Source organism: Puma concolor, chromosome E3, assembly GCF_028749965.1.
Source record: "Puma concolor isolate L17-30 chromosome E3, mPumCon1.1.hap2, whole genome shotgun sequence".
Classification (NCBI taxonomy): domain Eukaryota; kingdom Metazoa; phylum Chordata; class Mammalia; order Carnivora; family Felidae; genus Puma; species Puma concolor.
In genome coordinates, this window is record NC_141682.1 from 42,421,120 (window position 1) to 42,446,840 (window position 25,721).

Consider the following 25,721-nt stretch of genomic DNA (forward strand, 5'->3'; position numbering starts at 1 on the left):
TTCCAGCCTCGGCCGCCCAGCCCCCCGGCAGGGCTAAGAGCGTTCTTGGGCACCACGCCGACCCTCGGGCCTGACCCCGTGCAACCATTCTGTGAAAGCAGGAGTCCTGTGCGTCCTGGTGACTTCTGAGTGCTGGTTACCTTCCAGGGGAGGCTTAATGAGCCCTGCTCCTTGAGCTGTTCACACGTTCAGGGGAACAGGTCGTGGCTGGGATGGACTGGGCACGGCCAGGCGGTTGGTGCAGTTGCCGGGGGCGGTGAGGGGGGGCAGAGGTCACTGGCCTCCTCACCCGCCTGGGCTTCGTTTTCTGGGGACCAGCGTTGGAAGATGTCGCCCGCGTGCTTCTCGGCGGCGTGGGGAGCTTCGTGGTCTCTCCAGGGGCCCCTCTGCATCTGTCTGATAGCTCAGCAGAGGGGCCTGGCGGGGGTGTGCTTGGGTAGCCCGTTGAGGCGGTGGGGCGCGGGGGGGGGGGGGTCTCAGCAGAAGCGCTGCCTGGGTGAGCTGGCGTCTGCCGTCAGCACTGGGCACAGCCTGGAGCCCAGCCTGGCTGTGTGGTCAGGTCAGACAGGCCAGCACGTGGCTCGGAGTTAAGAGCGAAGAGAGGGCGTGCTGCATCCGTTCTGTCCGGCGTGGAAATGAAGCAGGAGAAAACTCACCGAAGGGGAGTCAGGAAGCCAGTGGGGGGAGCTCGCGTGCCAACCCAGCAGGAGCGTCCGTTACAGGGAAGGACGCGCTGGGTCCCCTACACACTGCGTCCCACCCCTGCGGCTCAGCCAAGGAGAAGCCTTTTCACCCCAGACGCTTGCTTCTCTCCAGGGGGCTTCCATTCACAGCAGCCCTCCCAACTCCCCTTCTCCGTAAGATGACGTCTTTGCCTTTGTTGGTGGGAGGAGTCCATCACTTTTGCCATGCAGTGCTTGTCCCCAGTTGCAGTTCTTGTTACTCCTAAATAAAACCATTTTTGCTGGTAGAATAACTGGCTTTTATTTTTAAGGGCAACATTTTGTATCTAACAAACCAGAAGAAAATGTTTCCCGTCTTGGCCGAGGTCGTGGAGTCCTGTGATTGGGGTGTCTCTTCTGTGGCTGGTGACACCCGCCTGCCCCAGGAACCTGTGCGTGTCTGCTTTGTCGTGGGTCTCAGGGGAGGCAGGTCTGGGGAGCGCGGGCGAGAGGCAGACGCTGTGCTGCCCCGAGGTAGGCGGGTGGGCTGTGCCTGGTGGTCCTTGCTGCGTGACTTCCAGGGGATCAGGCCCAGGACGAGGGGCTGTGTGTGGGTGTCGGCGCAGGGGCACAGAGGCACCACCACGTGGGGGACCCCGCCGACTTTCCAGTCATGAAAGGTCTACTCCTTAATGCCCGAGGGAGGAGCCATCTGAACTCCCCGGAAGGTCCACAGTTGTGATTACTGGGACTTTTTCCTTTGTGACTTCTTTTGTTCCTCCACAGCCGGAAGGTTACCCGTTTTTCCACAGAGCTGGTAATTATTGTCATTTCTGACAGTTTCCCATTTTCAGAAGCACAGCCGTGCAGCCTAGAGGCTCTTTTCCAGAACACCTGAGCTTGGGGGCAGGCATCCGCCGCAGGGCCGAGCCTCGCACGCGTCCTCACTGCACGTGGGTGCGTTTCCGTCTCGTGGGGACTTCTCACTCTGCCCTTCCTCTGCGTGTGCCGTCTCACGGTCAGCACTGCTCAGCGCTTGCCACCTGGACGTCTGGCCTTGCTCTCTCACTCCCATGCAGGTCACTGCCCTCTGCTCAGTTCCGTCCCCGGAGAAGCCAGCCTGCTGGCCTCGGGCCTTTCTTCTCCACTGGGATATGCTGTCCGCAAAGACTCCCTTCCGGGTCTCGGCCTCATGGCTGTCCCTACTGCCCAGGCTCTTCTGAGAACACTGGGCACCCCCGGACCTTTCGCACCAGCTCTCTCTGTTGAAGTGTTTGCTTGCGTCCTGGGCTTGCCCTCCCCTGCTTCCCTCTCCGGACCCTTCCGAGCTTTCTGCAGCTGCCCCTGAGCTCATCGAGGCCAGTGATAGCCCCACACGTGGGCATTTGTCCCTGAGCCCTTCCCATGATTTTCTCACCTAAGCTTACCTGTTTCTGAGGTTCTGTCGTTTTGTAGATGAGAAACATAGAGTCAAAACTGTGCCCAGGGGCACTGCCCCCGCTCAGGCTCCTGCCCCACACGGAGTCCTCCCTGCTCAGCTTGCTGTACATCCGAAGTCCAGGGTTCTAGATCGCCACCATCCATGCAGGAGATCAGAGAGGACGCCTGTGTGTCACCCTGTCTCGGGCTGCTCCCTCCTCCGTCTGCCCTCCTGCCCTGTCCGAGCCCCCTGCGCTCTCTCCCCTCCACTTGGCAGCTCCCCGGTGACCCCATCCCCCTCAGCAGGGGGGTGGTGGCTTAGATTTTAAAAAATAGGTATATTTTTTTAATTTTTGAGAGAGAGACAGAGTGCAGGCTGGAGAGTGGCAGAGAGAAAAGGGGACAGAGGGCTCGAAGCTGGGCTCTCCGCTGTCAGCACAGAGCCCAGTGTGGTGCTTGAACTCAGGAACCATGAGATTGGAACCTGAGCTGAAGTCAGGGTTTGGATGCTTAACTGACTGAGCCACCTAGGCGCCCAAGTGGCTTAGACTTTTAAAACACGTTTGCGCTGAAAGATATTGTTAGGACAGCTGATCAAATTAAAATAAGGCCTGATTAGGTAACAGTAATGTTAGACTTTTAAAACATGTAGTGACCTAACACAGACCTAATGTGATGGTCACCAGGGCTCTGTCGTCCCTCCCGGCTCAGTGCTGGGTAAAGGAGACCTTAGACAAGAAAAGGGGGCAGTGAGGAACCCAGCAGAAGGGGCAAGTGTGAACACTCGTTTTAAGAGAAAACGCAGGTTTCTGGGAATACAAAGTGGTGTAGCCACTCTGGAAAACAGTATGGAGTTTCCTCAAAAAACTAAAAACAGAACTACCCTTCGACCCAGCAATTGCACTACTAGGCATTTATCCAAGGGATACAGGTGTGCTGTTTCAAAGGCACACATGCACCCCCATGTTTATAGCAGCACTATCGACAACAGCCAAAGTATGGAAAGAGTTCAAATGTCCATTGCCGGAGGAATGGATAAAGAAGATGCGATATATGGGGCGCCTGGGTAGCTCAGTCGGTTGAGTGGCTGACTTCAGCTCAGGTCATGATCTCACGGTCTGTGAGTTCGAGCCCTGCGTCGGGCTCTGTGCTGCCAGCTTGGAGCCTGGAGCCCGCTTCAGGTTCTGTGTCTCCCTCTCTCTCTGCCCCTCCCCTGCTCATGCTCTGTCTCTCTGTCTCAAAAATAAATAAAAACAAATTTAAAAAAAGATGTATATTTATACAATGGAGTATTACTTGGCAATCAAAAAAAATGAAATCTTGCCATTTGCAACTATGTGGATGGAACTGGAGGGTGTTATGCTCAGTGAAATTAGAGAAAGACAAAAATCATGACTTCACTCCTATGAGGACTTTAAGGGACAAAACAGATGAACATTAGGGAAGGGAAACACAAAGAACATAGAAACAGGGAGGGGGACAAAAGAGAAGAGACTCATCAATATGGAGAACAAACAGAGGGTTGCTGGAGGGGGTGTGGGAGGAGGGATGGGCTAAATGGGGAAGGGGCACTAAGGAATCTACTCCTGAAATCATTGTTGCACTACATGCTGACTAATTTGGATATAAATTTAAAAAAATAAAAAATAAAACAAGTTAAAAAAACGAAACAAAACGCACGTTTCGGGGCTCCTCCTGGTCACCCGGAGAGTGCCCGTGTGCCATCTTGACGGGGCTGGCAGTTCAAGGCTGCACGTGGCTGGCTAATCAGTGTCTCCTTGCAGCGCACTTACCGAATGCCAAAGGAAGTCCGCGTGGAGCCCCAGAAGTTCGCCGCGGAGCTCATCCACCGCCTGGAGGCCATCCAGCGGACACGGGAGGCCGAGGAGAAGCTGGAGGAGCGGCTGAAACGCGTCCGGATGGTGAGTGAGCCTTCTGGGAGAGGCCACGGTGCGGCTCGGGCTCTGGATGATCTTACTGCATTTTGGTGGAGTTAAGGGCAGCTTCAGGCTCCCACGAGCTCCCTCCTGGGTCTCCCAGAGTGCTGGCTCCCGACGCCCTCTGACCCTGCCCTGGTGGCTGGCCGCTCTGCTGTGACGGGGGCCCGTCTGAAGCCACCACCGCTCCTGTGTGGTCTTCACCGTCTCCTGGGGAGGAGGTCCCCCTGGCGGGGACCCCGAGCCCGGTCTGGGAGCAACCAGTAAGGCACTCAGCAGCCGCTCCTTGGCCTGCGGGGAGCTGGGGTTCCTGTGCCACCTGCTTCTGGGGAGGGGTGGAGAGGCGGGCAGAGACCACGCCCTGCTGTCATCCCCACACTGGAGCTACATCGGCTCGGCTCAGGAAGGCAGTTTTGGCAGACGACTCAACGCGTACCACGTGCATACTGACCTCTCCTTTCAGCCCAACCCCCTTCCTGCTCCCTCCCGTGTCCCACGTGCCCCCGTGGCCCTGCCAGGTCCCAGGGGCGCCGGGCGCACGTGTGGAGCAGAGTGTGCCCTTGGCACGGGGCCTGGGGGCTCCCACCGGTCATCCCGAGTGCAGAAAGGGTCACGTTCAGAATAGGCTCCTGTGCCTTGTTTTCTGACCCATGGCCTTGCCGGGCAGAACGTGGAGTGCTGGGACAATTACGTGTGGTTTGTGACTTACCTGCTTTGATACTTCTCGGCCTGTAGCTGTCAAAGAGACATGCGGCTTATGTGGCCTGTGGGCGTCATCCTGCAAGACTCATTCCCACGTGTGCTCTGGTTTCCGTCCTGAGATGTCGATGACAGACATGTCCCTTGAGCACGGCCTTCCCCGTGCTCTTCACGCCTCACCAGGTTGTGTGTCCCCGAGGCCCCAGTGCCCCGTGCTCCCGGAGCCAGGCGCCACTGTGTCGCTGGAGACAGGCCTTTGCTTTTCTCCAGCAGGTAGGAATCTCCTTCTGAAACTAAGAAAGGTCACCACTGGCAGCACCCGGCCGGCTCGGTCGGTGGAACGTACGACTCTTCCTCTCAGGGTTGTGAGTTCAAACCCCACGTTGGGTGTGGAGTCTGCTTTAAAAAAAAGAAAAAGGAAAAACAGTCACCAACAAGTGGCGTCTTGCACTTTTTCCCTCAATACCTCATGCCCGATGCCTGAAACCCAAACCATGACTGCTGTGGGGGTGCCTGGCGCATCGCTTGGTAGAGCATCCGACTCTTGATTTTGGCTCAGGTCGTGATCCTAGGGTCATGGGATTGAGCCCCACATAGGACTCTGTGCTGAGCGTGGAGCCTGGTGGGATTCTGTCTTCCCCTCTCTCTCTGCCCCTCTTGCAGGCTTGCTCTCTCTCTTTCTCTCCCTCAAAACACAACACAAAGAAAAACACACCCAAAACAGGATTGTTCTGGAAGGAATTGTTTCTCTACCTGATCACCCGATACTCATTTACAACACGGACCTGAGCCCTGCTCAGACTCTGTCCGAACCCCCAGGAGGGGCCTGCTATCTCACCTTCCGTGTTCCCCTGGTGAGTCATGTGCACCTGAAGTCTGGAGATGCCATCGTAAGGGTAGTCATGGGGCCCAGCCACAGTCACACCTGGCAGTTTCCTGTCCTGCCCTCCATGCATCACACACGGTGCTGTGCCCTTGCCGTCCAGGGTTCCGGAGCCCCCTCATAGGACACCCAGGTTTGAAATGAGGGGCCACCCCACCCCCCACATTTTTCAGATTTCGAATAGCGTTTCAAAACCTGGGGTTCGCGGTGGGCACCAGGAAGGCTGGGGTGGTCACCGAGGTGAATGGCCAGATGGCGTGCTCTCCGAGAGGGAGCCCGCATGAAAGTTTTTGGTTTTTTTTTTTTTTTTTTTAACATTTATTCATTTTTGAAAGGCAGAGAGACACAGAGTGTGAATGGGGGAGGGGCAGAGAGAGAGGGAGACACAGAAACAGAAGCAGGCTCTAGGCTCCGAGCTGTCAGCACAGAGCCCGGCATGGGGCTTGAACTCACGGACCGAGAGATCATGACCTGAGCCGAAGTCGGCCACTCAACTGACTGAGCCACCCAGGCGCCCCTATGAAAGTATTTTTAAGCACCTGGGCAGGGACACTAGGTTTTTCTTACCGGCATCTTCTTGTCTCCCTCCCTCGTAGTGACCCGGTGACTCCCATGTAGGCAGCGCAGTGCTGGCCTGGGCGCCAGGCGTGTGCTGACCCGCTGCCTGTTTGCCAGTCTGGGTTGCAGCGAGGGTGGGGGCGGACGTTCAGTGGGCATCCACGGAGGCCACCTTCCCCGTCAGGGTCCAGCAGAGGCCTCCGTGAGTGAAGGGACTGTCAGGGCGTGGCCTGTCAGGTAACCTTCTTTGAGAAATCAGTGTCGGACACAGGGTTGCCGTGAGGCACGGCGGGTTTTACAGGAGCCAAGCCCTGGTTTGCGTGCCGTCGTGGGGCTGGCACCGTGGCGCGTCCGTGGCCCAAGCACGCCTCCGTCAGTGCCTCCTGAGTACGCTCACGAAGTAAAAGTACCCTGTGGTTTGTGAAAGAAGTTTAAGGCAGGAGACTTTCAAACCTTCTTGCCGTAGAACCCAGCTGTGGTAATTGTGTCAAGTTTGTCCTCGTGGCTCCGTGTGCCCGTGGCCCTGCAGGTCACCGTGCAGGATGGGCATTTTAACAGCCATCGGTATTCGGTGTATTTTTCTCATGTCTGAGTCTTAGTCTCCTGTTGTCTGCGGCCTCCCTGTCGGGGGCGTGCGGTTGTGCCTGGATCTCCCAGGAGCTGTCACGGGGGGCTGGGCCCGGCCACAGAGGTTCCCCAGTGCCTGTGACTTAACACAAGATGTTCAAACGAGTAGCCCCTTGTATTTCCTGGGTAGCGATTCGGGAACGAATCGGCAGGCCCGCGGTGGCGTCTGGACAGGATCGCCGGGCTCTGTGTCACAGTCTCTGGCCTGTAGCCACTCTGTCCCCATAGGCTTCCCTCGGACCCTGGGGGGCTCACTGCCCCACAGCTGGCTGTGCGGTTCCATCGGATGCCCTGAGTGTTTAAAAACAAAACAGGAGAAAGTCAATTTTAATTACGTATGTACAGGGAATCCGCATGGACGTGAGAGTCCCTGTCTTGTATGATTTTACAAAATAAGGCTCATATAAATATGCCATAAACTATAGTCTTTTTTAAAAGAAGAATAACTACAGATTTTTAAATAAGAGTTTTGTTGTAAAATTCGGAAAATAAGAACAAAGAAGAAAGTGAAAATTCTTAGCTAGACAGTTTGGTGAACCTGTAACATTTCAAAACCGTAAAACCGGTTTCCTACATGTGCAGAGCCACCGAGACAAGCTGGCTCTCAGCCCAAGCTGTCCGTCACCACCCCGTGCCGCCCCCCGGGGACTGCAAGAGCCCCTCTTCCTTACCCGTGGGGGTCAGTGTCCGTCGAGGGCAGAGTGGGGGGTCCGGCATGGGACGTGGGGTGGGGAGCCCAGGGCCCCGGTGTGCCCGAGAGGGGCGTGTTCACCCTCCCCGCAGCTATGCGCCTGCCCTCTGTCCTGCTCCGTGCCACCTGCGACCTGAGCGTGGACTGAAGTGTCTGCAGCTGACCGCCTGTCCTGGTGACGTGGAGACGCTTTCCCATAAGTGAAAAGTTTCTTGTGGATTTTGTGAGATTTGTTTCTGGTACAGTACAGAGGTAGCTGTCCCATCCTTTCTGGTCACCACCGGATGTACCCACCATTATTCTGGTTTCCACAATTCACTGAGATGAGAAAATAAATACAGGATTTGGCTGGTCACATGTTATATTTACAGATAGGGTCCTGTTGGCTGCCAGAGACTCCAGAGAAACCCAACTGGATTTAGTGTGACAGTTGACCCAGAATCACAGAGCAGAGCAATTAAGCAAAAAACGAGCTCTTCTGTACAAGGGCGTATTCCCTTTGAAAATGTAATGGGAAAGGGACGATCAGGTTGCACAGTCGGTTAAGCGTCTGACTCTTCATCTCGACTCCGGTCATGATCTCCCTTGGGCCCCACATCAGGCTCTGTGCTGACAGAGTGGAGCCTGCTTAGGATTCTGTGTCTCTCCCTCTCTCCCTGCCCCTCCCCCCCCAAAATAAATAAACTTTAAAAGCAAACAAAAGAAAATATAATGGAAAACATGGAAATAAAATTGAGGACTAGGAAAATCAACTGAAGAAATAAAAATACCTTTATTGAGAAGCATAAAAGAACTAAGTCCCTCTGGAGGTTTCTCAGTGGGCGGGATTGGGTGGGCGTTGTGGTCCTCGAGTTCCTGGTGCGTGGTGGGCGTGCTCACTCTCTCACGCTCCCCAGCGCCCAGTGCCTCACCTGGCCTGCTCATCCTGGGCTCGGTGCTTCCGGCCCCCGAGATGGAGCGTTGCGGGCCTATTTCTTTGTTTCCGCGAGGGCGAGGTTTCTGTGACTCGGCCGGTGCCAGGAGGTGACTCGTGACCTTGTCCTGCAGGAGGAAGAAGGTGAGGATGGTGACATGCCCTCTGGTCCCCCGGGGGCCACTCATAAGCTGCCTTTGGCCACAGCCTGGCACCACTTCCCGCCCCGCTATGCAGACGTGGGCTGCGTGGGTCTGCGGGACGCGCACGAGGAGAACCCTGAGAGCATCCTGGATGAGCATGTGCAGCGGGTCATGAGGACGCCGGGCTGTCAGTCGCCGGGGCCCGGCCACCGTTCCCCTGACAGCGGGCACGTGCCCAAGATTGTGGGGGTCCTAGGGGGCGTGCCCCCTGGGCACAGTAAGCACGCACCTAAGTCCGGGGTGAAGCTGGACGCAGCCGGCCCACACCTGCACAGGCACGGCCACCACCACAGTCACCACGGGGCGGCCAGGCCCAAGGAGCAGGCTGAGGCTGAGGCCTCCCGCCGCATCCCGGGCAGCTTCTCTTGGGGCCCGGAGCTGCACGGCCACACAGCCAAGCCCCGTAGCCACTCAGAGAGCGTGGGCACCGCCCCCAATGCGAGCGACAGCCTGGCCTACAGGTGAGTGTCTGTGGCAGCCTGGGCCTTGCTTTGGGATCGGGGCTGTGGTTTCTTCATCCCTGAACCTGTATCAGTAAGGGCCACGTGCGCCTTCCCGGGGAGGAAGGGGTCACAGTGAGAGGCTGTGTCTCCTGAGGGTTCTGTTCAGTTTTCTGGGCCCCAGTTCCCCTTTAAAAGTCGTCCAGCCGGGGTTGCCTGCACAGACCATGGGCATGTGGTCGCCAGAGGGCCCCAGCGCCCAGCATGAGTGCCTGGTCCTGCCTGGGGTCCCGGGCCATCCAGGGCTTGAAGGGTGCATGGATAGAGAGGTACCTGTTTCGGGGGAGGCGTCTGGGTGAGGGGTGACTGGGTCGCGGTGCTGCTGCCCCCAGGTGGGTGGCCGGGCTGGGAGGGCGAAGGACAGGTGCCCCTGCCCTCCCAGCTGGTGCTGCCTGGACACCTTGTGCTCCCCACCAGACTAACCTCAGAGAACCCCCTGGCATTGGGGCGGAGCCCGCGAGGACACACAGCTCTGTCAAAGCCACCACGTTCAGGTAGCCGCTTTCCGGCAACAGGCCACAAAGTAAAGGCAGCAGGTGACTCCCGGCCCCTTGCTTTTGTAGCGGGAAGTCTGGCACTGCCTCCAGAAGAAACGCCAAGAAGGCGGAGTCAGGGAAGGGCGTGGGAGCCGAGGTGCCTGGCCCCTCGGAAGACGCGGAGAAGAACCAAAAGATCATGCAGTGGATCATCGAGGGGGAGAAGGAGATCAGCCGGCACCGCAAGGCTGGCCACGGGTGAGAGGCGCCAGCGTCCCGGGTGGGTGTGGCCACACAAGCCACGGGTAAAAGGCACCCAGCGTCCTGGGTGGCGCGGGCACCAGCGTGTGGCACTAATTGACGAGCCTACAGCACGGTTCCACCAGGGTCTTTGAAGCTGCGGCCTGGCCCCACCCACCTGTCCTTATACCCCGTGGCCGTGGCCGTGGCCGTGGCCGTGGCCGTGGCCGTGTGAGCTCGCTGACTCCCGCCCCGAGTGGGGCCCTGTGCCGGCCTTGGGGTCCTGACACAGCTTCGGTGTCCTGGGCAGGAGTGTCCGCTGCTGAGCTCGTTCTCAAGTCACCACGTTTCTGCCTGATCTCCTCTTGCTGTGCCCAGCCCGCCAAGGGGGGCCCCGCTTTCACACAGCTGCCCTCACGAGCTGCTTTCTGGGTGGCTGACGCCTCCACCGACAGTGACCTAAGTTACTGGGGCAGTTAGGCAGGTACCTGGACGCCACTCCAGACAGACCACGCAGGACAAGTCTTCTCTGATCGCACCTGATCACCCCCCAGCCGTCGGTGGTGTCTGCACCCTCTGAACTCTGTACTGGCCCCACAGAGCCGGAGGCTGCTCTGGAGGGTGTGGAGCCAGGACCCCAGACGTGCCATTGCCGCCTCGTGTGGGTCCATCCATTTTGGGGGGACCATGGGGGACTGGGGCTGGCCCGGACTGCACGCCTCACCCCCAGACCAGCTGTCTGGGCCGTGGGGCTGGTGCCTGTGGGTGGGCTGGCCACCCCTCCTTCCTCAGTCTCCCGCTTCGCTGACTGTCTGTTTTGGATATGGTTGGGGACGGTAGAGTGTGCGTGTGTGGCGGCGGGGGGGGGGGGGGGGGGGGGCTCGGGGTCGGGAGGGGAGAAAGGGAGAAGTGGGTAACCACCTGCCAGCCAGCCCATCCTGAGCAGAGACGTGGGACTCTCCACCCGTGGGTCCCTGTGTCTGGTCTCCACGTGACTGTGGGAACAAGGCTCCCGCCAGTGATCGGACACCTTTGCGGTCACAAAACCTGTCCTGAGTGAGGGTCTTTCCAGAGCTCCTCTCCTGCTTTGGTTGGGTTTCTCTGGATTTCCTTTTCGGGTTTCCACAAGGAATGGCTCTGTTCTGGCCGTTCCTCCCACGCCAGATGGAGGGTTTCTGTGGTGGAAGAATAAAAGGCCCATCTGGAAACAGTCTCAGGTTGGAAGGTGCTTGATGTCAGGATGGGCCATTTTAAATGGTGGCATTTCAGTATCCCTACCAGGTCTCCCTGGCCTCCCTGGAGTTGGGGGACAGTGTGCCTCTGTCTTTGTTGCTCTTACATCATACAACAGGTAGGCAGGGGAGGGTGGAGGCATGGGGCAGCGAGAGAGGGAGGACGTGGGGGGGCCAGGCGATGGGAGGTGGGTGTGGGGCGGGGAGGTGGGGGGCAAGGAGAGGCTGGGGATGGGCCCCAGAGCCAAGGTCTCCCTGTGGCTGGCCCCGTGGGCTCTTTAGGAGGGAGATGCCATCTTTCCTGGGGCAGTTCCAGGACTGCGAGGGCACTGAGCCTGGGGGCCCTCTTCCAGGGTTCCCTCCTGGTGCTAAAGCCCCCCTTTCCAAGGGCTCCAGCCAAGGCTAAGAGAGGCTGATGTTTTCGGTATAATTCAGCCGTGCAGCAAAGGCGTACTGCCCAGCTCTAGAGCGTTCTGTGTTGGGTAATGAAGGCAGAGAGAGCTGTGTGATCCCATGGGGGAAACGTTTGAAAAAATGAAAAATGGTACGTTTAGAGTTACGCTGATTGTTTTTAACGGGAAGGAGAGTAGGTACTTCTAAATTAAGAGTTTTAGATTGGTTTTACTTTGGAATTTCCTATATGGTTCAGCTTTCTCACAAAGAGCATTTATTTTGATACTAAAATGTTTTTTAAAAACAGTGAAAAGTTTTTTTTTTTTAAGTTTTTATATAGGGTGTGACATTACAACAGGGGCACCTGGGTGACTCAGTCGGTTAAGCATCCGACTTCAGCTCAGGTCGTGATCTTGCAGTCTGAGAGTTCAAGCCCCGTGTCAGGCTCTGTGCTGACAGCTCAGAGCCTGGGGCCTGCCTCGGATTCTGTGTCTCCCTCTCTCTCTGCTCCTCCTCCACTCACACTTTCTGAAAATAAACAACCTTTAAACAATTCTTCAAAAATGAGTTACAGGGGCACCTGGGTGACTCAGTCAGTCAAGCGTCCAACTTGGGCTCAGGTCATGATCTCACAGTTTGTGAGTTCAAGCCCCGCGTTGGGCTCTGTGTTGACAGCTCAGAGCCTGGAGCCTGCTTGGGATTCTGTGTCTCCCTCTCTCTCTGCCCCTCCCCTGCTTGTGCTCTGTCTGTCTGAGATGAATAAATGTTAAAAAAAAAAAAAGAAAAAAACTTTAAAAAAATAAATAAAAATGAGTTACAAAAAGAGCGTGCAGCGGAGGAGCACGGTGTCATGTGGTGTGGTGGGAGGGGTGGCAGGTGTGCCCCTGGTGGCCTCCACTGGTCCCGCCTGTGGCCAGGGTTCCAGATGCTACCACACTCGTTCTTTTGCTCCCAAAGGTCTTCCGGTGCCAAGAAGCAGCAGGTGCACGAGAGCCCCAGGCCCTTGTCCGTGGAGCGTCCCGGGGCCGTGCACCCTTGGGTCAGCGCTCAGCTTCGCAACTCCGTCCAGCCCTCTCACCTCTTCGTTCAAGACCCCACCATGCCACCCAACCCAGCCCCCAACCCTCTGACCCAGCTGGAGGAGGCCCGCAGGCGCCTGGAGGAGGAAGAGAAGAGAGCCAGCAAATTACCCTCAAAGCAGAGGTAGGGGGCGCAGCGGGGAGGGCAGGCCACACCCCCAATCAGGGCTGCCTTGGCACTGCTTTGGGGCTGTAGCCCCCCGAGGCCTGGGCACCCCCCAGCAGTCCTGGTTTCTTCTTTCACTGAGCGCCACCCGGGGCACGGCACGTGGCCTTGCTGTGTGACAAGGGGCTGGGAGGGTCCTCCTGGGGTAGAGAGGGAGCCGTCTCCCCTCTGTGAGTGTGCACTCGCCCCGGGGCTCCACGGAGCCTCTAGACACTACTGTCGGGATCCCCCTGGCCGCTGTGCAGGCTACAGAGTGGGGGTCCTGGGGGGGTCCTTGGGCGGGGAGCCATAAATGGTGCCACCCACAGGTGGGACAGTGAACGTTGCTGAAGTACGCATAGAGGTACAGTCTTCTCTGCAAGGGACCCCCAGCCCCATTGTCCCCAGCGCCATGCCCTCCTGGGCCTTGAGGGCCAGAGAGGCCCCGCCCACTGCTGACGCAGCCTCAGGCCAATGCGGCTCCCCACACCCTGCCGCTCACCCTAGGGAGAACCCCTTTGTGGATGGCGGTCTTCTCTCCAGGCCAGAATGTTCCTTCCCCTGCCCTTTCTGCTGGGCCTTGAGGTCACTTTTCCCCGAATGTACCAGCGCGTTGGAATTCCTGGACAGATCCGGGAAATCTGCATTTTCCACCGAGGCCCCGGAGCACGGTCACACGGTGGCCCTGTTCTTGGACGTTGCCAGCGCCCCTTGCCCAGTCATGGTCACTGGACATGTTTCCTGGGGACCTCACTGTGTGGGGGGCCGTCCAGCTCTTGGGAGGCTGGTGTCAGCATGCAGGCCATCCCTGGTGCCTGTCTTATCGGGCAGAGCCAGGAGCCTGAGTGCGTCCCCTGGTCATTGAGTGTGACCACGTTTATGGCCACCTGTCTCACACCCTGTGACCCTGTCAACATAGAACCAGAGAGCCGGCTCGGTGCTGCGGATGCTGCTTCGTCTGACGGGGCCTGTGACTTGGAGGCGGACAGGGCGGCAGAGGGGCCGGCGGGGAAGGGGCTGGGGCATATGGGTAGGAAGTCTTCCCTGCTGCACAGAGCCTGGGAACGTCGTCCTTGCCACGCACTGGGGGTGTAGGGCTCACGTCTGCTCTTCTCGCCAGCACCCGGCAGGCCCTGCGTGTGCTCGTGCCGGCCAGAGACGCCAAACTGGTCCACACAAGCCTCTTGGGAATCCGTATTTGGGCCGTGAGGCTCCTGACAGGGTTTTGGCCACCGGCTCCGGCGTCTCCATTTGTCGCCGGTCCAGAACGTGGGCCTTTTGTAAGCGACTGCAGACACGGATGGAGGTCCGAGTTCCTTGTGGGGTGACCCACCCCCACCCCGCCCCGGCTGGCGGAAGAGAAGTCACCGTCAGGGCTGCACAACGTCGCGTCCGGGGCGGACAGCTGTTGGGAAAGCTGCTCGGGATGGAGCAGCAGCAGAGCGCGGACGAGGCCGAGCACGCAGACGAGGCCGGAGCCAGGCCGTCCCCGAAGGCTCTTTTCAGTGTGGAGGAAGGGTCGGTGGTTCCCCGGAGTGTCATCCGCCGAGGAGTCCAGGAACTCTGGATTAACTGGAGCCTCGTGTTTCCTGACCGGCCCCGACGGAGCCCTGGAAGCCCCCGTCGTGTGGTGTGGTGTGGTGTTTTGTCCGCCCCACACGGTGGGAGCCTGGTTCGGCGGTGACGGACCCTCCCCGGGGCCCCTGCTCCGTCTGCCTGTCTGTGGCCCCACTGTCACGGCGGAGCCTTGGCGGAGGCCCGACCCCAGCACGCGCAGCTCACCGCCGTGGTTGTTCCCTAGGTATGTGCAGGAGGTCATCCAGCGGGGGCGCTCCTGTGTCAGGCCAGCGTGCACACCTGTGCTGAGCGTGGTGCCAGCCGTGTCCGACTTGGAGCTCTCGGAGACAGAGTACGTGCGCCCCCCGAGGGTCTCGGTACTGCTTACCCCGCCTCCCGCGGGGGAGCCGCTGTTCCCAGGATCTGGGGCGTCGCGCCGGAAGGGAAGAGCTGGAGCCAGCCTCAAGCTTCCGGTCTCTGTCAGAGGAGACGTGGGCCGTCCTGTGTGACACGTGGCCTCCGGGCCAGGGAGGGAGCTCTGACCTGCTGCCTCCGCTCTGGCCCCGTGTGCCCACCCGCCTTTACTTTCCTGAGCTTCCCGGCCAGCCGTTGGGGCTCGGTGGTCTGCGACTGGTGGTGCCTCTCCTGGCCCAGCACCGCGGGCGTGTGTGTCCGGGTGCCGTGAGCACACGGAGTCTGTCTAGCTCTGTTCTTGCGTGGAACGTGGGCACAGGTGCTTGGCACGTCCGCTCCCCAGGCAGGCGTGGTGCAGGGCAGGTGTTGGGGACCTCATGTAGACGGTGCCGGCCACCCAACCCCTGTGCCTCTGCTCAGAACGGAGCAGAAACGGGGTCCCCCGCCTCATCCCACACAGTGGCTCATCACGTCCAGCCGGATGCCTGAGTGACTCAGAGCTTCCCCATCAGGTCACTCCTCGAGGGTGGTCTCCCGGCGGGGAGGGGCCCTGCATCCCTTCTGCAGAGGACCCCCGCCACCATGTTAGGTTGCAGCACTCAGGGAAGGAAAGCAGGCGCCCAGGAGCCCGGCTTGAGCCGCAGACGGCCAGCTAGCCCAAGGAACCGCCCCCTCTATCCCCCGGAGCACCAGGGAGACAGGGCGTCCCGTTGTGAGCTCAGGAGGCCTTCCCGACATGACGCTGCAACCCGCTCCTGGCAGGGCGGCTGGTGGGGGCCAGGGACTGTGTCCGAGCACACCTGGGCAGCTCCGGGGCGGTCACAGGGACGGGGACCACTACGGGACGGAGGGCGCGCCGCCTGTGCGGTCTCGTCACCCATCAGGACAGGTGGCCCTTCGGAGTGGTCCCGGGCAGGAGACCGTGCTGGCCTCACGGCCCTCCCTGTAAATCTGGCCGGCCACTGCCTCTGCTCTTCAGACCAGCCGTCTGCGGTGGAGGTAGGGGGGCGGGCAGGTTCATTTCCAGACCCATGCACGGTGCCATTCGCCCAGCCTCTGGCGTTCAGAGTTTCTGAAGCTTTAGGGCTTCAGGCCTCTCCTAAGGTACAGGTAGCGTAGCCCAGCCTAGAGGTGGGGGGCTGCGTTTTTTCCAGTAACCTAGGCGTTTTTTCCCACGCCCCGCGATGGGATCCACCATGGGTTCTGGCCCCGAGAAGCCATGTTCGTGTGGTCTGGGTAGGAGGTGACGTGCTCCAGCCAGCTCAGGACACAGGGAGGCTGGAGGCCACGGGCACGAGGGGAGATGAGCTGGCATCCATGCTGTAGATTTCGGAGAGTGTGGCCGGACCGGAGCCTCTGGTTGAGGCCCCACACGGAGCGAGGCCACAGGGCGCTGCGGGTGAGGGGTATCCGGGCTTTCGCACTCGTGGTGTTTGCACACGGCCAGGCCGGCTCATCCTCTCTAGTCCTTATCCCCTGTTTGTAGGGGGCCCGAAGCCCTTTGGGGTGTGTCCTGTGTGACCCCGAGCCCAGCGGTCACCGCTGCGCCTCTGCCCCCAGGTCGAAGTCGCAGAGGAAGGCGGGCAGTGGGAGCGCCCAGCCGTGTGACAGCATCGTGGTGGCCTATTACTTCTGCGGGGAGCCCATCCCGTACCGGACCCTGGTGCGGGGCCGAGCCGTCACTCTGGGCCAGTTCAAGGAGCTGCTGACCAGGAAGGGCAACTACAGGTGAGGGCCGGGCAGCGCGGGAGACCCTGCGGTGGGCAGCACACGTGTTGGTGGCCGGGGCCCTGCGGCGTCTGTGTGCACGGGAGGGGAGATGAGGCCGCTGGGCCAGCGGAGGAGGGGACGAGGCCCTCACCTCCTCTCGCCGCCTCTGGCCCGCGTCCTCCAGATACTACTTCAAGAAGGTGAGCGACGAGTTTGACTGCGGCGTGGTGTTTGAGGAGGTTCGGGAAGATGAGACCGTCCTGCCGGTCTTCGAGGAGAAGATCATCGGCAAGGTGGAGAAGGTGGACTGACCCGCCAGCCGGGCCTCCGCGCCAGGTTGGGCCCTCGTCAGGCAGGGGCCAGGGCGGCCTCCGAGGGTCCTGTGGGTCACCTGCTTGGCGTGTATGCAGACAACACAACTACTGGCAGAAGGCCACCCGCCTCTTCGGGCCATCTGTGTCCGGACGGGCAGGGGTCCCTCTGCGGGTCCCACAGGCCTCCGTCCTGCAGCTGACGAGGAGGGTGCGCGGTCCACTCCTCAGCAACACTCGGTCCGCCTGGGCGGGTAGCCCGCCCCGGAGCCACCTCGACCGCCCTCCGTGTCGCCCTGCTGCTGACCGCGGGCAGGCCCGCCCGCTCCTCGCCCCGCGCTCACACTGCAGGCTCTGCCCCTCCCCCTGGGACTCGTCCGCCGCGCCCTGCCCCGCTCGGGCCTGGCCCGGGCCTGGGGGGCCAGGGGCCCCGCGGGGGCCTCTGTAAATTGTACATGTCACCGAGTGCCTTCAACACAGCTTGTCTCTTGCCTGCCACTGTGTGGATCCGGCGCCGGAGCCCGGAGCGCTCTCCCTCCTCCACCCTCCGTTTCCAGAGCGCGGGCTCAGCGGGTCCCGGGCCCCCCCACCTCCCCTTTAAGGGCCCGTGTAAATATGTACATTTCTCAGGCCAGGGCCAGCGGGGTGGAGGGGGCTGCCCCAGCCCATTTTTCATGCGCTGACTTGTACAATTATCTTTTCAAAGGTACTTGGATAATAATGGAATAAAATCATTTTTGAACCTTCTCCGGCGATGGAGACACCTGTTTTCTGTGGGTGGAGCCTGGTGGCCTGCTTGCCATTGTCCACCATGGCACTTCAGGCCTCTGAGGGTCCCCTGTGTGTGGGGGGTGTCCGGTGGAGGTACACTGACAGCTCTGGAGAGGGTGGGTTCCCAGACCCTGATCTGGGTCAGAGACCCACCCAGAAGGGCTGGGGGCAAGGGCTAGGACGCATTCAAGACGGAACGGGCCCAGGAGGTTCTTGGGGGGCCGGGGGGCCGGCCGTGCTCAGGAACCACACACACCGTGCAGGATCAAAAGCTCTTTATTCACTGGCTCCTCAGTGAACCATCTGGTGTGGGGGCACCAGACGGTGATGTTGGGGGGGCGACTACAGCTCCTCTTTGGGCTCCGTGGTGGAATTGGCTGGGGTCTCCTGGAAAGGGTCACAGAGCCCCGGCTAGAAGCTGTGCCCTTGACTCACCCCAGCCCCTGGCACCCTCACTGCCACGTCCAGAGACTGGGAACCTTGGGAAAGAGGCACCCACCGGGAAGGGGGCTGCGGGCTCCTCTGTGGGCTCCTCTGCGGGCAGCTCGCCCCCGTTGTCCAGGAACTTGGAGAAGGTCTCCAGGTCCCTGGTGCGTTTGTATTCAATCACCTAAGGAGGGACACGAGGCGCTGGAGAACATGCCTCCCCCAGCCCTGCACCCTGACCACATCCTCCCAGGCCCTGCCGCTGGAGGCCCTGCCCTATCTCTTGGCCATGGCCGAGGCCCGAGGAAGGTGCGGACCAAGCCGCAGACCGAGGAAGACGGGGTCTCTTGCCCTACCTCACCTTGCGACCCGGCCCCGCGGGGAAGAACTTGAGGGTAGGGAAGCCGTGCACAGGGAAAGCCTCCAGCTCGTTGGCTGTGGCGTCCAGTTCCGCAATGATGATGTCCTCGTGGTCCTTGTATTTCTCGGCCAGGGCCTCCCAGGCCGCGGCCATCTCCTTGCAGTGGGTGCACCAAGGGGCGTCTAGGACAGCGGGGCGTTGGCACAGCCGGCAGAGGCCCCCACCTGCCCGCTGCCCACCACCCGTGGCCCGCTGCACTCACAAAACTTGATAAACACATTCTTGGTTTCGTCGAAAGCCACCTGCTCAAAATTCTTGCCCACGAGGGTCTTGACCGGCCGCTGATCCCAGTCAGGGGGCAGCTCCTGGCTCAGGAGGTAGGGCTGGGGGAAACCAGGCCGGGTGCTTCACTGGGGGGCTCTCCTGGGCACTGCTGCTCCCCTCCCGCCCCCCCCCCCCCCCCGCCTTTCCTGGGTGGGCAGTTCAGCAGCAGACCTTGACCTCGCCGCCGAGGACCGCGTGGCAGAAGGCGGTGACGGAGGTTGCGGTGAGCGGCCCCCCGTGTGCAGGTGCGTACTTCTTGGTGGTCTCCATGTTGATGAAGCGCAGGGTGGGGGCCTCCTCAGCCTTGAGGCCGAAGTACTGCAGCACGTGGCCATTGTCGGCACCGACGTCCACGACCACGAACAGCACCTGCCGGCAGGCAGTCGGTGCCGGTCAGCCCACATCCCCACCACCCCGCCTCCCCCCGTCCCAGCCGGTACCTGCCCCCGGAATGGGGGAGCTGCCTCCCCGAAGCCAGCCAGCAGCTCCCGGTGGGAGGCCAGTGTCTGGTTGACAAACAGCAGCAGGTGGTTGAGGATCCTGGCCGAAAAGATCTTCGGCGACGTCTGCAAGGGCAAACCGCACTCGCGGGGGCTGGCTCCCCTGGACACGCCCCCACCCCTGCAAATGCACCCACAGTCCAACTCACCCGGCTGTTGAATTCTGTGACCAGACGCATGCTGTGCGTGAGGAGGAAGTGCGACAGGTCGCCCTGATCCAGGCCCAGCTCTTCGTCCACTGGGAAGTCTGCCCGGCCCTCGTCAAACTGGACAACTCAGCGGGGGTCAGCAGGAGCCAGGGCCCTGAGCCCCAACCCCCACCTTGGCCCTGACCCACCTTCTTGAAGAGCACCACGGTGTCCTTGGTGAGGCCAAACTTCTGAAAGAGCTTTGGCTGGTCAGTGAGGCCAAAGGTCATGTCCAGGGCATCCTGGGCCAGGGCCAGGAAGGTAGCCACGTCCTCGTCCTGCAGGTCCTAAGGAGCCCCAAGCCTGTGAGGTCAGCTGGCACCGCGGGCCCTGCTCCCATGGCCTGGACCCCAGTACCACCAGCTCACCTGGAAGAAGCCAATGACCACGACATCCCGGCCGTCGATCAGTGCCCGGGCACCGTCCTCGTCCTCCAGCCGGGTGGCACTGGGCCCCGCCCGCCGCCTCAGCCATTCAGCGATGCCCTCAGCCTCTCTGGGGCCTGCAAAGAGTCCCCTCAGCCCGGGCCCAGCCCCCCGCCCCCGCCCCCCCCCCCCCTCGTGCCCGCTCCCCCTACCGGTGTACTCCTCCGGGTGTGTGCGGTTCCCATCGCGGAAGAACTTGAGCGTGGGGTATGCGGTCACAGCAAACTCCTCCGTCAGCTCTGTCTCTGCAGGCCCGTCCACCTTGGCCAGCCTGGCTTTGGCTGACTCTGCCGCCAGCAGGGCTGCGGCCTTGCTGTATTCGGGGGCCAGTGCCTTGCAGTGCCCACACCATGGGGCATCTGGGGGACAGGGCCATGAGTGTCCCCGACCGGCCTCCACAGCCCCAGCCTGGGCTCCTGCTTCCTCCCGGCCAGAACCTTGGGATCAGTCAGGTCTGGCAGAGAGCACTCCTATCCACGCTTCCCGAATCCTTTGGGGGCCCATCTGAGCCTCTGCAGCAGAGCCAGACTCAAGGTCCCACACCGGGGGGCGGCGGGCGGTGGGGGCGGGGGGGGCGTGCAGCGGCCAGCACCGCCCCGACAGTGAGTTTGAGAAGAACCCTCCAGCTGCTGCTCCCTGGCCACCTGTGCCTGCTTGCGGAAGCCTGCCATCTAGGAATGGCTTTCACGTGTGTAAAGTTTTGCAAGAATCCACCGAAGAGGGGGCGCCTGGGGGGCTCAGGTGGTTGACTGTCTGACTCTTGAATTTGGCTGGGGTCATGATCTCACGATTCATGGGATCGAGCCCCACATCGGGCTCTGAGATAACAGTGCAAAGCCTGCTTGGGATTCTCTCTCTCCCTCTCTCTCTTCTCCTCTCCTGCTCATGTGCCTGCTCTCTCAACATAAATAAACATTAAAAACATGTCTTCTTTAATGTTTATTTATTTAATGTTTATTTAGAGAGAGAGAGAGAGAGAGCGCGCGCGCACTCTCAAGTTGGGGAGGGGCAGAGGGGAAGACACAGAATCCGAAGCAGGCTCCGGGCTCCGAGCTGTCAGCACAGAGCCCCACGCAGAGTTCGAACTCACAAACTGTGAGATCATGACCTGAACCAAAGTCAGACGCCTAACCCACTGAGCCCCCCCCCCCCAGGCACCCCTATTCTTTTTCTAATCCATAGCAGAATATGCAAGGCCTGAATGCTATGTGGCCCCTCACAGAAAGAATTGCAGATGGATGGTGATCTAGGGTCTTCCCTGCACCTGCGCCTCCCTCCCCAGCCCCACCCTCCCCTGCTCAGGCTGGACGCCCCCAGGCCCAGCTCAGTCCCAGGGCTTTGCTTCCGGTGCCCTTCCATGGAGCCCCAGGAGCACAGTGGAGGGCCAAGTGCCCACAGGGGAAGTCCCTCATGTGCACAAGCCCCGGCTACACAGGGTGGGGAGTTGAACCCCCCCCCGCCCCGGGGGGCCCCTGTGGGTCCTCCAGCCCTCTGGCCCGGTGCACTCACAGAACTGCACCAGCAGAGTGCGGTGCTCCCGCAAGGCCAGGCCGAGGTTGCGCCGGCTCAGCACCAAGATCCCATCCTCCTCAGGGATTTCCTCCTTGGGGGGCTCCTCCTCGGGCTCCCCGGGCCCTGGCCCCTGGCCCTCTGGGCCCGAGGCCCCAAGCAGCAGCAGCAGCAGCACAAGCAGGAGCTGGCCGTCCATGGCAGTGCTGGGCCCACGAGGCGGGGGGCAGATAAGGGGGCCGGGGGCCAAGCAGCTGCTGCCACGTGGCACCCAGTCCTAGTCCCAGGAAGATAAGGCCACGAGGCTCCCCCCACCCCCGGGGGAGGGGAGGCAGACAGAGGCAACACCAAGGGCACCGAGACAAGGTGACGTTTAATAGGACTGTTCAGGGCACAGTGCCAGCCCAGGAAGGGGGTGTCCCAGGACCGGAGCAGAGGGTGTGGGGGTGTGGTCACTGACTGCAGGGGCAGGGGAAACAAGGACCCCAGGTGGGCTGAGGACAGCCCCCCGGGGGTAGGGGACGTTCAGCTCTTCCAGTCTTGGCAGATGTGGAGGCCCCACTCCCAGGACATGTGGTCTGTCCTGTCATCGTCAGTGAAGAAGGACGTGACCACGTAGGCACCCCGCACCAAGGCTCCTCGAGGCACCTCCTCCACCGGGGTCACAAACTCATACTCCTGGGCGCTAGGGCCATAACTGCCCACCATGTACACCGCCTTGTCCACTGGGGGAGGGGGAGGTTGTCAGGGGCCACCCTCTGCCGCAGCCGCCCCCCACCCACAGCCCCCCAGGCCAGCCCTCCTCGCTGCCCTCACCACGCAGGCCCTGGCGGTAGGTGTGATGCAGACACTTGAGGCCACTGACGATCTCCTTATTGACCTGGGGGACAGAGGGTGTTAAAGGCCCCTCTGGGGGGGCTGGCCCTGTGTTGGCAGGTGTCCCCCGCGACAGCTGCCCTCACCTTAAAGGTAATCTTCACTTTGTAATCCACACCCTCCTTCAGGACAAACACCTGGTTTTTCAGCGCAGCCAGCTCCCCTGCGAGGGACAGTGCAGCTAAGTGTGACGGTGGAGACCCTGCCCCAGGAGCCCCACGGCGGGCGAGGGGGGGGCAGTACCTGTGAGGTCCATGGTGATGGGCCCTGGAGCCTGCTCAGATATCAACGTCAGCCTGGTCACCTGCACATTAGGCAGGCTCGGGTCTGAGGAGAAACCGGAAGTCACCAGGACGGCTCCCCCCCCCCCACCACCCCCGCCCCGCCCCAGCCGCCCGGCCTCCGCCCCTCCCCTCCGGGCCCAGAGCCCTACATACCCACGAGAGGTGGCAGGGGCCCCAGCAGTGCCCGCTTGTACTTGACCAGGCTCTCGTCATCAGGGTCCAGCTGCTGGATCTCCTGGAGGCTCTTCCTCCCCGGGGCCCGGTACTCAGGCACGGCCTCATCCAGTGCCTCGTCGGGCGACAGCTGTCTCCCCTCCTTGTCGGTCAGGAGGACTGAGGGTTGGGGAGGTGCATGAGCAGCTGTGACCAGCTGACCCTGGCATTCACTCATCAAACCGAAGCCCCCCACCTGGCCAGCTGTGCCTCTCAGTGCCCAGAGGGACTTGGTTCAGGGAGGGGGGTGGGTTAGGGAAAGGGATGTGTGCTCAGAGAGGGAGGGGTGCATGGGGGGTCGGGGCAGAGAGGTGGGCTGGGAAGAAACAGAGCAGCATCTGCACCCAAACCTTTTAGGAGGAGGCTGGGGGGTTGGAGAAGGCTCCTGAGAGAGGGAGCCAAGCGACACCCCGGAGGCACCAGCTGCCTTTTCTGGCCCAGCAACCCATCCATCCGGGGCTCCTCCCTGACTCTGAGGCCAAAGGTGGGGGGAAGGAAGACCCTGAATGGGGCACAGCCCCAAGGACTGGAGGCCACCACGGTGGAGTGGTGACCTCCGAGGTCTTCCCTGGGGCAGAGGCCCTGCCCTTCACATCTCGGAAAGCCTTCCTGCTGTCCCAGGGGTTCCTCTTGGTAGTGTTCCTGGGGCACAGAGGGGCTTCTCTCTAAACCCCTGCCTGCGCTCATGCTCTGAGGTTACCTCCCTGGGCGCCTTCAGACTCAGAGTCTCCTCGAGCCCCTTCCCATGGTGCCTGGGAGCAGGGGTCTCGCTAAACCCCTTCCCACAGTGTTTTGGGACAGGATCTTTTCCAGTCCATGCTCTCTGCACTCCAGGCTCCTCAATGATCACCACACGCCCTGAAGGAGCCCTCGCCCCACCCAAGGGAGGGGGGATCTCAGGGGCAGGTTCCCAAGGGGAGAGGGTCTCGCAGCCACCCTGGCTTCACAAACAGACCCGCCCACTCTTGGCTCCTTCTTCCGCCTCCCCCCCCCCCGCCCCCCGGCCTCCCCCCGCCCCAGCCAAGGTCTACCCTGGACGAAGCCCTCCACCCCCGCCCCACCCCGCCAGAGCCCAGGCGGGGGACCACGCCACGATTTCCCCTCCAGTTACCCCAAAGTTTCCGCGGGGGAGGGCGAGCCCCCGCCCCGGGCCGAAGCCTCCTCACCCCACCCCCCGCCCGAGACCCCCGCCCACGTGGCCGCCCTGGCCCCAGCCCAGCCCGCTCACCTCGGGCGCACAGCGCCAGCCGGAGCAGCTCCAGCAGCTGCGCCCCCAGCTCACACGCGTCCAGGCCCAGCATGGTGGCCCGCGGCCCGGCTCCGCCGCGGAGCCGCCGAGGAGCCGCCGCCCGCCCCGCCGCCGCCCGGCTCGGCGCTCAGCCCCGGCGCGACTGCGGTGAGCTCATCCCGGCCGGGAGCGCCCCCCGCGCCCAGCGCCGCGCCCGCGCCGCGCGCCCCCAGCCGCTCCGCGGACCCCGCGCAGCCCCGCAGAGACGCGCTTGTCGCCCGCACGGCGCCGGCACCTGGGCGTCCCCGCCGTGGGCGCACCAGGAGCCCGCACAGCCGCCGCGGTCACGGACCCAGCCGCCGGCCCAGCCTGCACCCCGCTCTGTCCGTCAGAGCTGCCCCACCCCTACGGCGCCCGCGAGAGCCTGGGGGATTCTCCGGGGAAGCCCTCTGGGAGGGGCGGGTGGGGGTGGGGGCGCCCAGTGGAGCAGGCGTGCCCCTCCTCCCCCAGGTCCCCAGGCTCTCGTTACCTGCAGGCGGTACAGGCCGCACCTGGGGCTCCACAGTCCCCCACCCCACCCCCACCCCCACCCATCTTCTGTCTGGGCAGACGGGACTCCTGGAGTCTGCCCAGCCTGGGGAGCTGGGGTGTGTGTGTGTGTGTGTGTGTCTGTGCAGTCTTCTGGCTCCACATCCCAGAGGCTCACAGAGGACCCGTGTCCGCATACCCAGAGACTGGAGGTCCCACCCACAGAGCGAGATGCAACATGGAGGCACACAGCCATTCCCCTAGTGTTTATGGACTGGGCTGTGTGAATGTGCCCTGGTCTCTGCAGGCTCTGTGCACCCAGGCCGTAACGAAGGGCCCTGTCCTTGAGGAGGAAAGGACACTGACCCAAAGTACAGTCCTGGTGGTGGAGAGCCGAGATGGGGGCATAAAAGGGGCTTCTGGTCTTGATGCGTGGACAAACTTTGGGGTACGCAGATGGGAGCAGCCAGTGCAGGGAACAAGGGTGAGCTGGGTCTCAGGCTGGGGACAGCTAGATCCAAGAGACGTGAGTGGAGCATGTGGAGGAGACGAACACTGGCCTGAGTCCCCCTTCTTCCTTATGCCTTTCTGCCCCACACCCCATTTCTGAAAATACCCAGGGATCAGACCCACCTTTGCCCAAAACAAGAGGGAGTGTCCCTGCCACCCTGGCTTCACAAACAGGCCTGCCCATGCTTGGCTCCTTTGTTGCTGAAGCCCCCATGCCCCCACCAGAGCCCAGGTAGGGGACCATGTGACAATTTCCCCACCTGCACCCCCAAAATTTACACAGAGGAGGACCATGGATGCTAGGGGCACTTGGGCTTGGGTGGGGACTGTCCCCTCTGGAGCTCCATCTGTCCACAATCTTCCCAAGGCAGGATTCCCCCAGCTGGGGCCCAGGCCATTCTAGGGCCCCACCCCTGCTGCCCTTTCCCTGTGGCAGGGGTAGCTGGTTAGGGAAACCACTTGTCCCCAGGTGCGCAGCTATGGCCTCTGGTGGCCTTCAGCTTCTGTGGATGCCCACTCATCCAGAGAGGACGGGCAGGCCAGGCACCAGCCTGACCCCACCTGTGTGGGTGGGGATGGTTGGGAGAAGGTCACTGGGATCTGAGGGAGATCCCTGGCGGAGGCAGGACTCCCCAACCCATCCTGGACCTGGCCTTGCTAGCAGTGGACATAAATCGGTCCGAGGCTGTAGGACAAAGGCCAACCCCCTGTCCTGCTCTGTCCCCAGCATCCCTGAGGCAGGAGGGGAGGACAGAGACTCTATCTCCAAAAAGCAGAGATAGACCTGGTTGGACTTTTTTTTTAAGTTTATTTGTTTTGAGAGAGAGAGAGAGAGAGAGAGAGAGAGAGAGAGAGAGAGAGAGAGCGCACACGCGCTCAAGTGGGGGAGGGTCAGAGACAGAGGGAGAGAGAAAATCCCAAGCAGGCTC

At 61.4% G+C, this 25,721-nt stretch overlaps 3 protein-coding genes across 7 annotated transcripts in view; 1 reads left to right on the plus strand and 2 right to left on the minus strand.

Moving 5' to 3' along the window:
• Nucleotides 1–17,396, plus strand: part of AXIN1 (axin 1) — a 64,646-nt gene extending 47,250 nt beyond the window's left edge. The window contains exons 5-12 of one of the 4 annotated variants that reach the window (XM_086691763.1): nucleotides 1,503–1,619; nucleotides 3,866–4,003; nucleotides 8,524–9,053; nucleotides 9,656–9,826; nucleotides 12,391–12,636; nucleotides 14,459–14,566; nucleotides 16,189–16,356; nucleotides 16,523–17,396. In XM_086691763.1, the coding sequence (XP_086547889.1) occupies nucleotides 1,503–1,619; nucleotides 3,866–4,003; nucleotides 8,524–9,053; nucleotides 9,656–9,826; nucleotides 12,391–12,636; nucleotides 14,459–14,566; nucleotides 16,189–16,356; nucleotides 16,523–16,649 (1,605 nt within the window). In that variant the 3' untranslated portion in view covers nucleotides 16,650–17,396. The remainder of the gene's footprint in view (nucleotides 1–1,502; nucleotides 1,620–3,865; nucleotides 4,004–8,523; nucleotides 9,054–9,655; nucleotides 9,827–12,390; nucleotides 12,637–14,458; nucleotides 14,567–16,188; nucleotides 16,357–16,522) is intronic. The other 3 variants (XM_086691764.1, XM_086691765.1, XM_086691766.1) reach the window with 3 other exon arrangements.
• A 282-nt stretch (nucleotides 17,397–17,678) lies between these two features.
• Nucleotides 17,679–21,483, minus strand: PDIA2 (protein disulfide isomerase family A member 2). Of its 2 annotated transcripts, XM_025923337.2 has the most exons (11): nucleotides 21,154–21,483; nucleotides 19,797–20,003; nucleotides 19,588–19,721; nucleotides 19,369–19,506; nucleotides 19,181–19,297; nucleotides 18,972–19,097; nucleotides 18,703–18,900; nucleotides 18,470–18,590; nucleotides 18,208–18,389; nucleotides 17,920–18,030; nucleotides 17,679–17,807 (listed from the first exon to the last, which is right to left on the minus strand). In XM_025923337.2, exons 1-11 carry the CDS (start codon nucleotides 21,350–21,352, stop codon nucleotides 17,763–17,765), a joined length of 1,578 nt encoding a protein of 525 aa, XP_025779122.1. In that variant the 5' UTR covers nucleotides 21,353–21,483; the 3' UTR covers nucleotides 17,679–17,762. The 2 variants fall into 2 exon arrangements, with proteins under 2 accessions (XP_025779122.1, XP_086547903.1); XM_086691777.1 differs by lacking the exon at nucleotides 18,972–19,097.
• A 25-nt stretch (nucleotides 21,484–21,508) lies between these two features.
• ARHGDIG (Rho GDP dissociation inhibitor gamma) lies at nucleotides 21,509–24,132 on the minus strand. The gene is made up of 6 exons (XM_086691781.1): nucleotides 23,755–24,132; nucleotides 22,467–22,646; nucleotides 22,273–22,356; nucleotides 22,116–22,192; nucleotides 21,970–22,033; nucleotides 21,509–21,878 (listed from the first exon to the last, which is right to left on the minus strand). Exons 1-6 carry the CDS (start codon nucleotides 23,825–23,827, stop codon nucleotides 21,679–21,681), a joined length of 678 nt encoding a protein of 225 aa, XP_086547907.1. The 5' UTR covers nucleotides 23,828–24,132; the 3' UTR covers nucleotides 21,509–21,678.
• Between the last annotated feature and the right edge of the window lie 1,589 nt (nucleotides 24,133–25,721).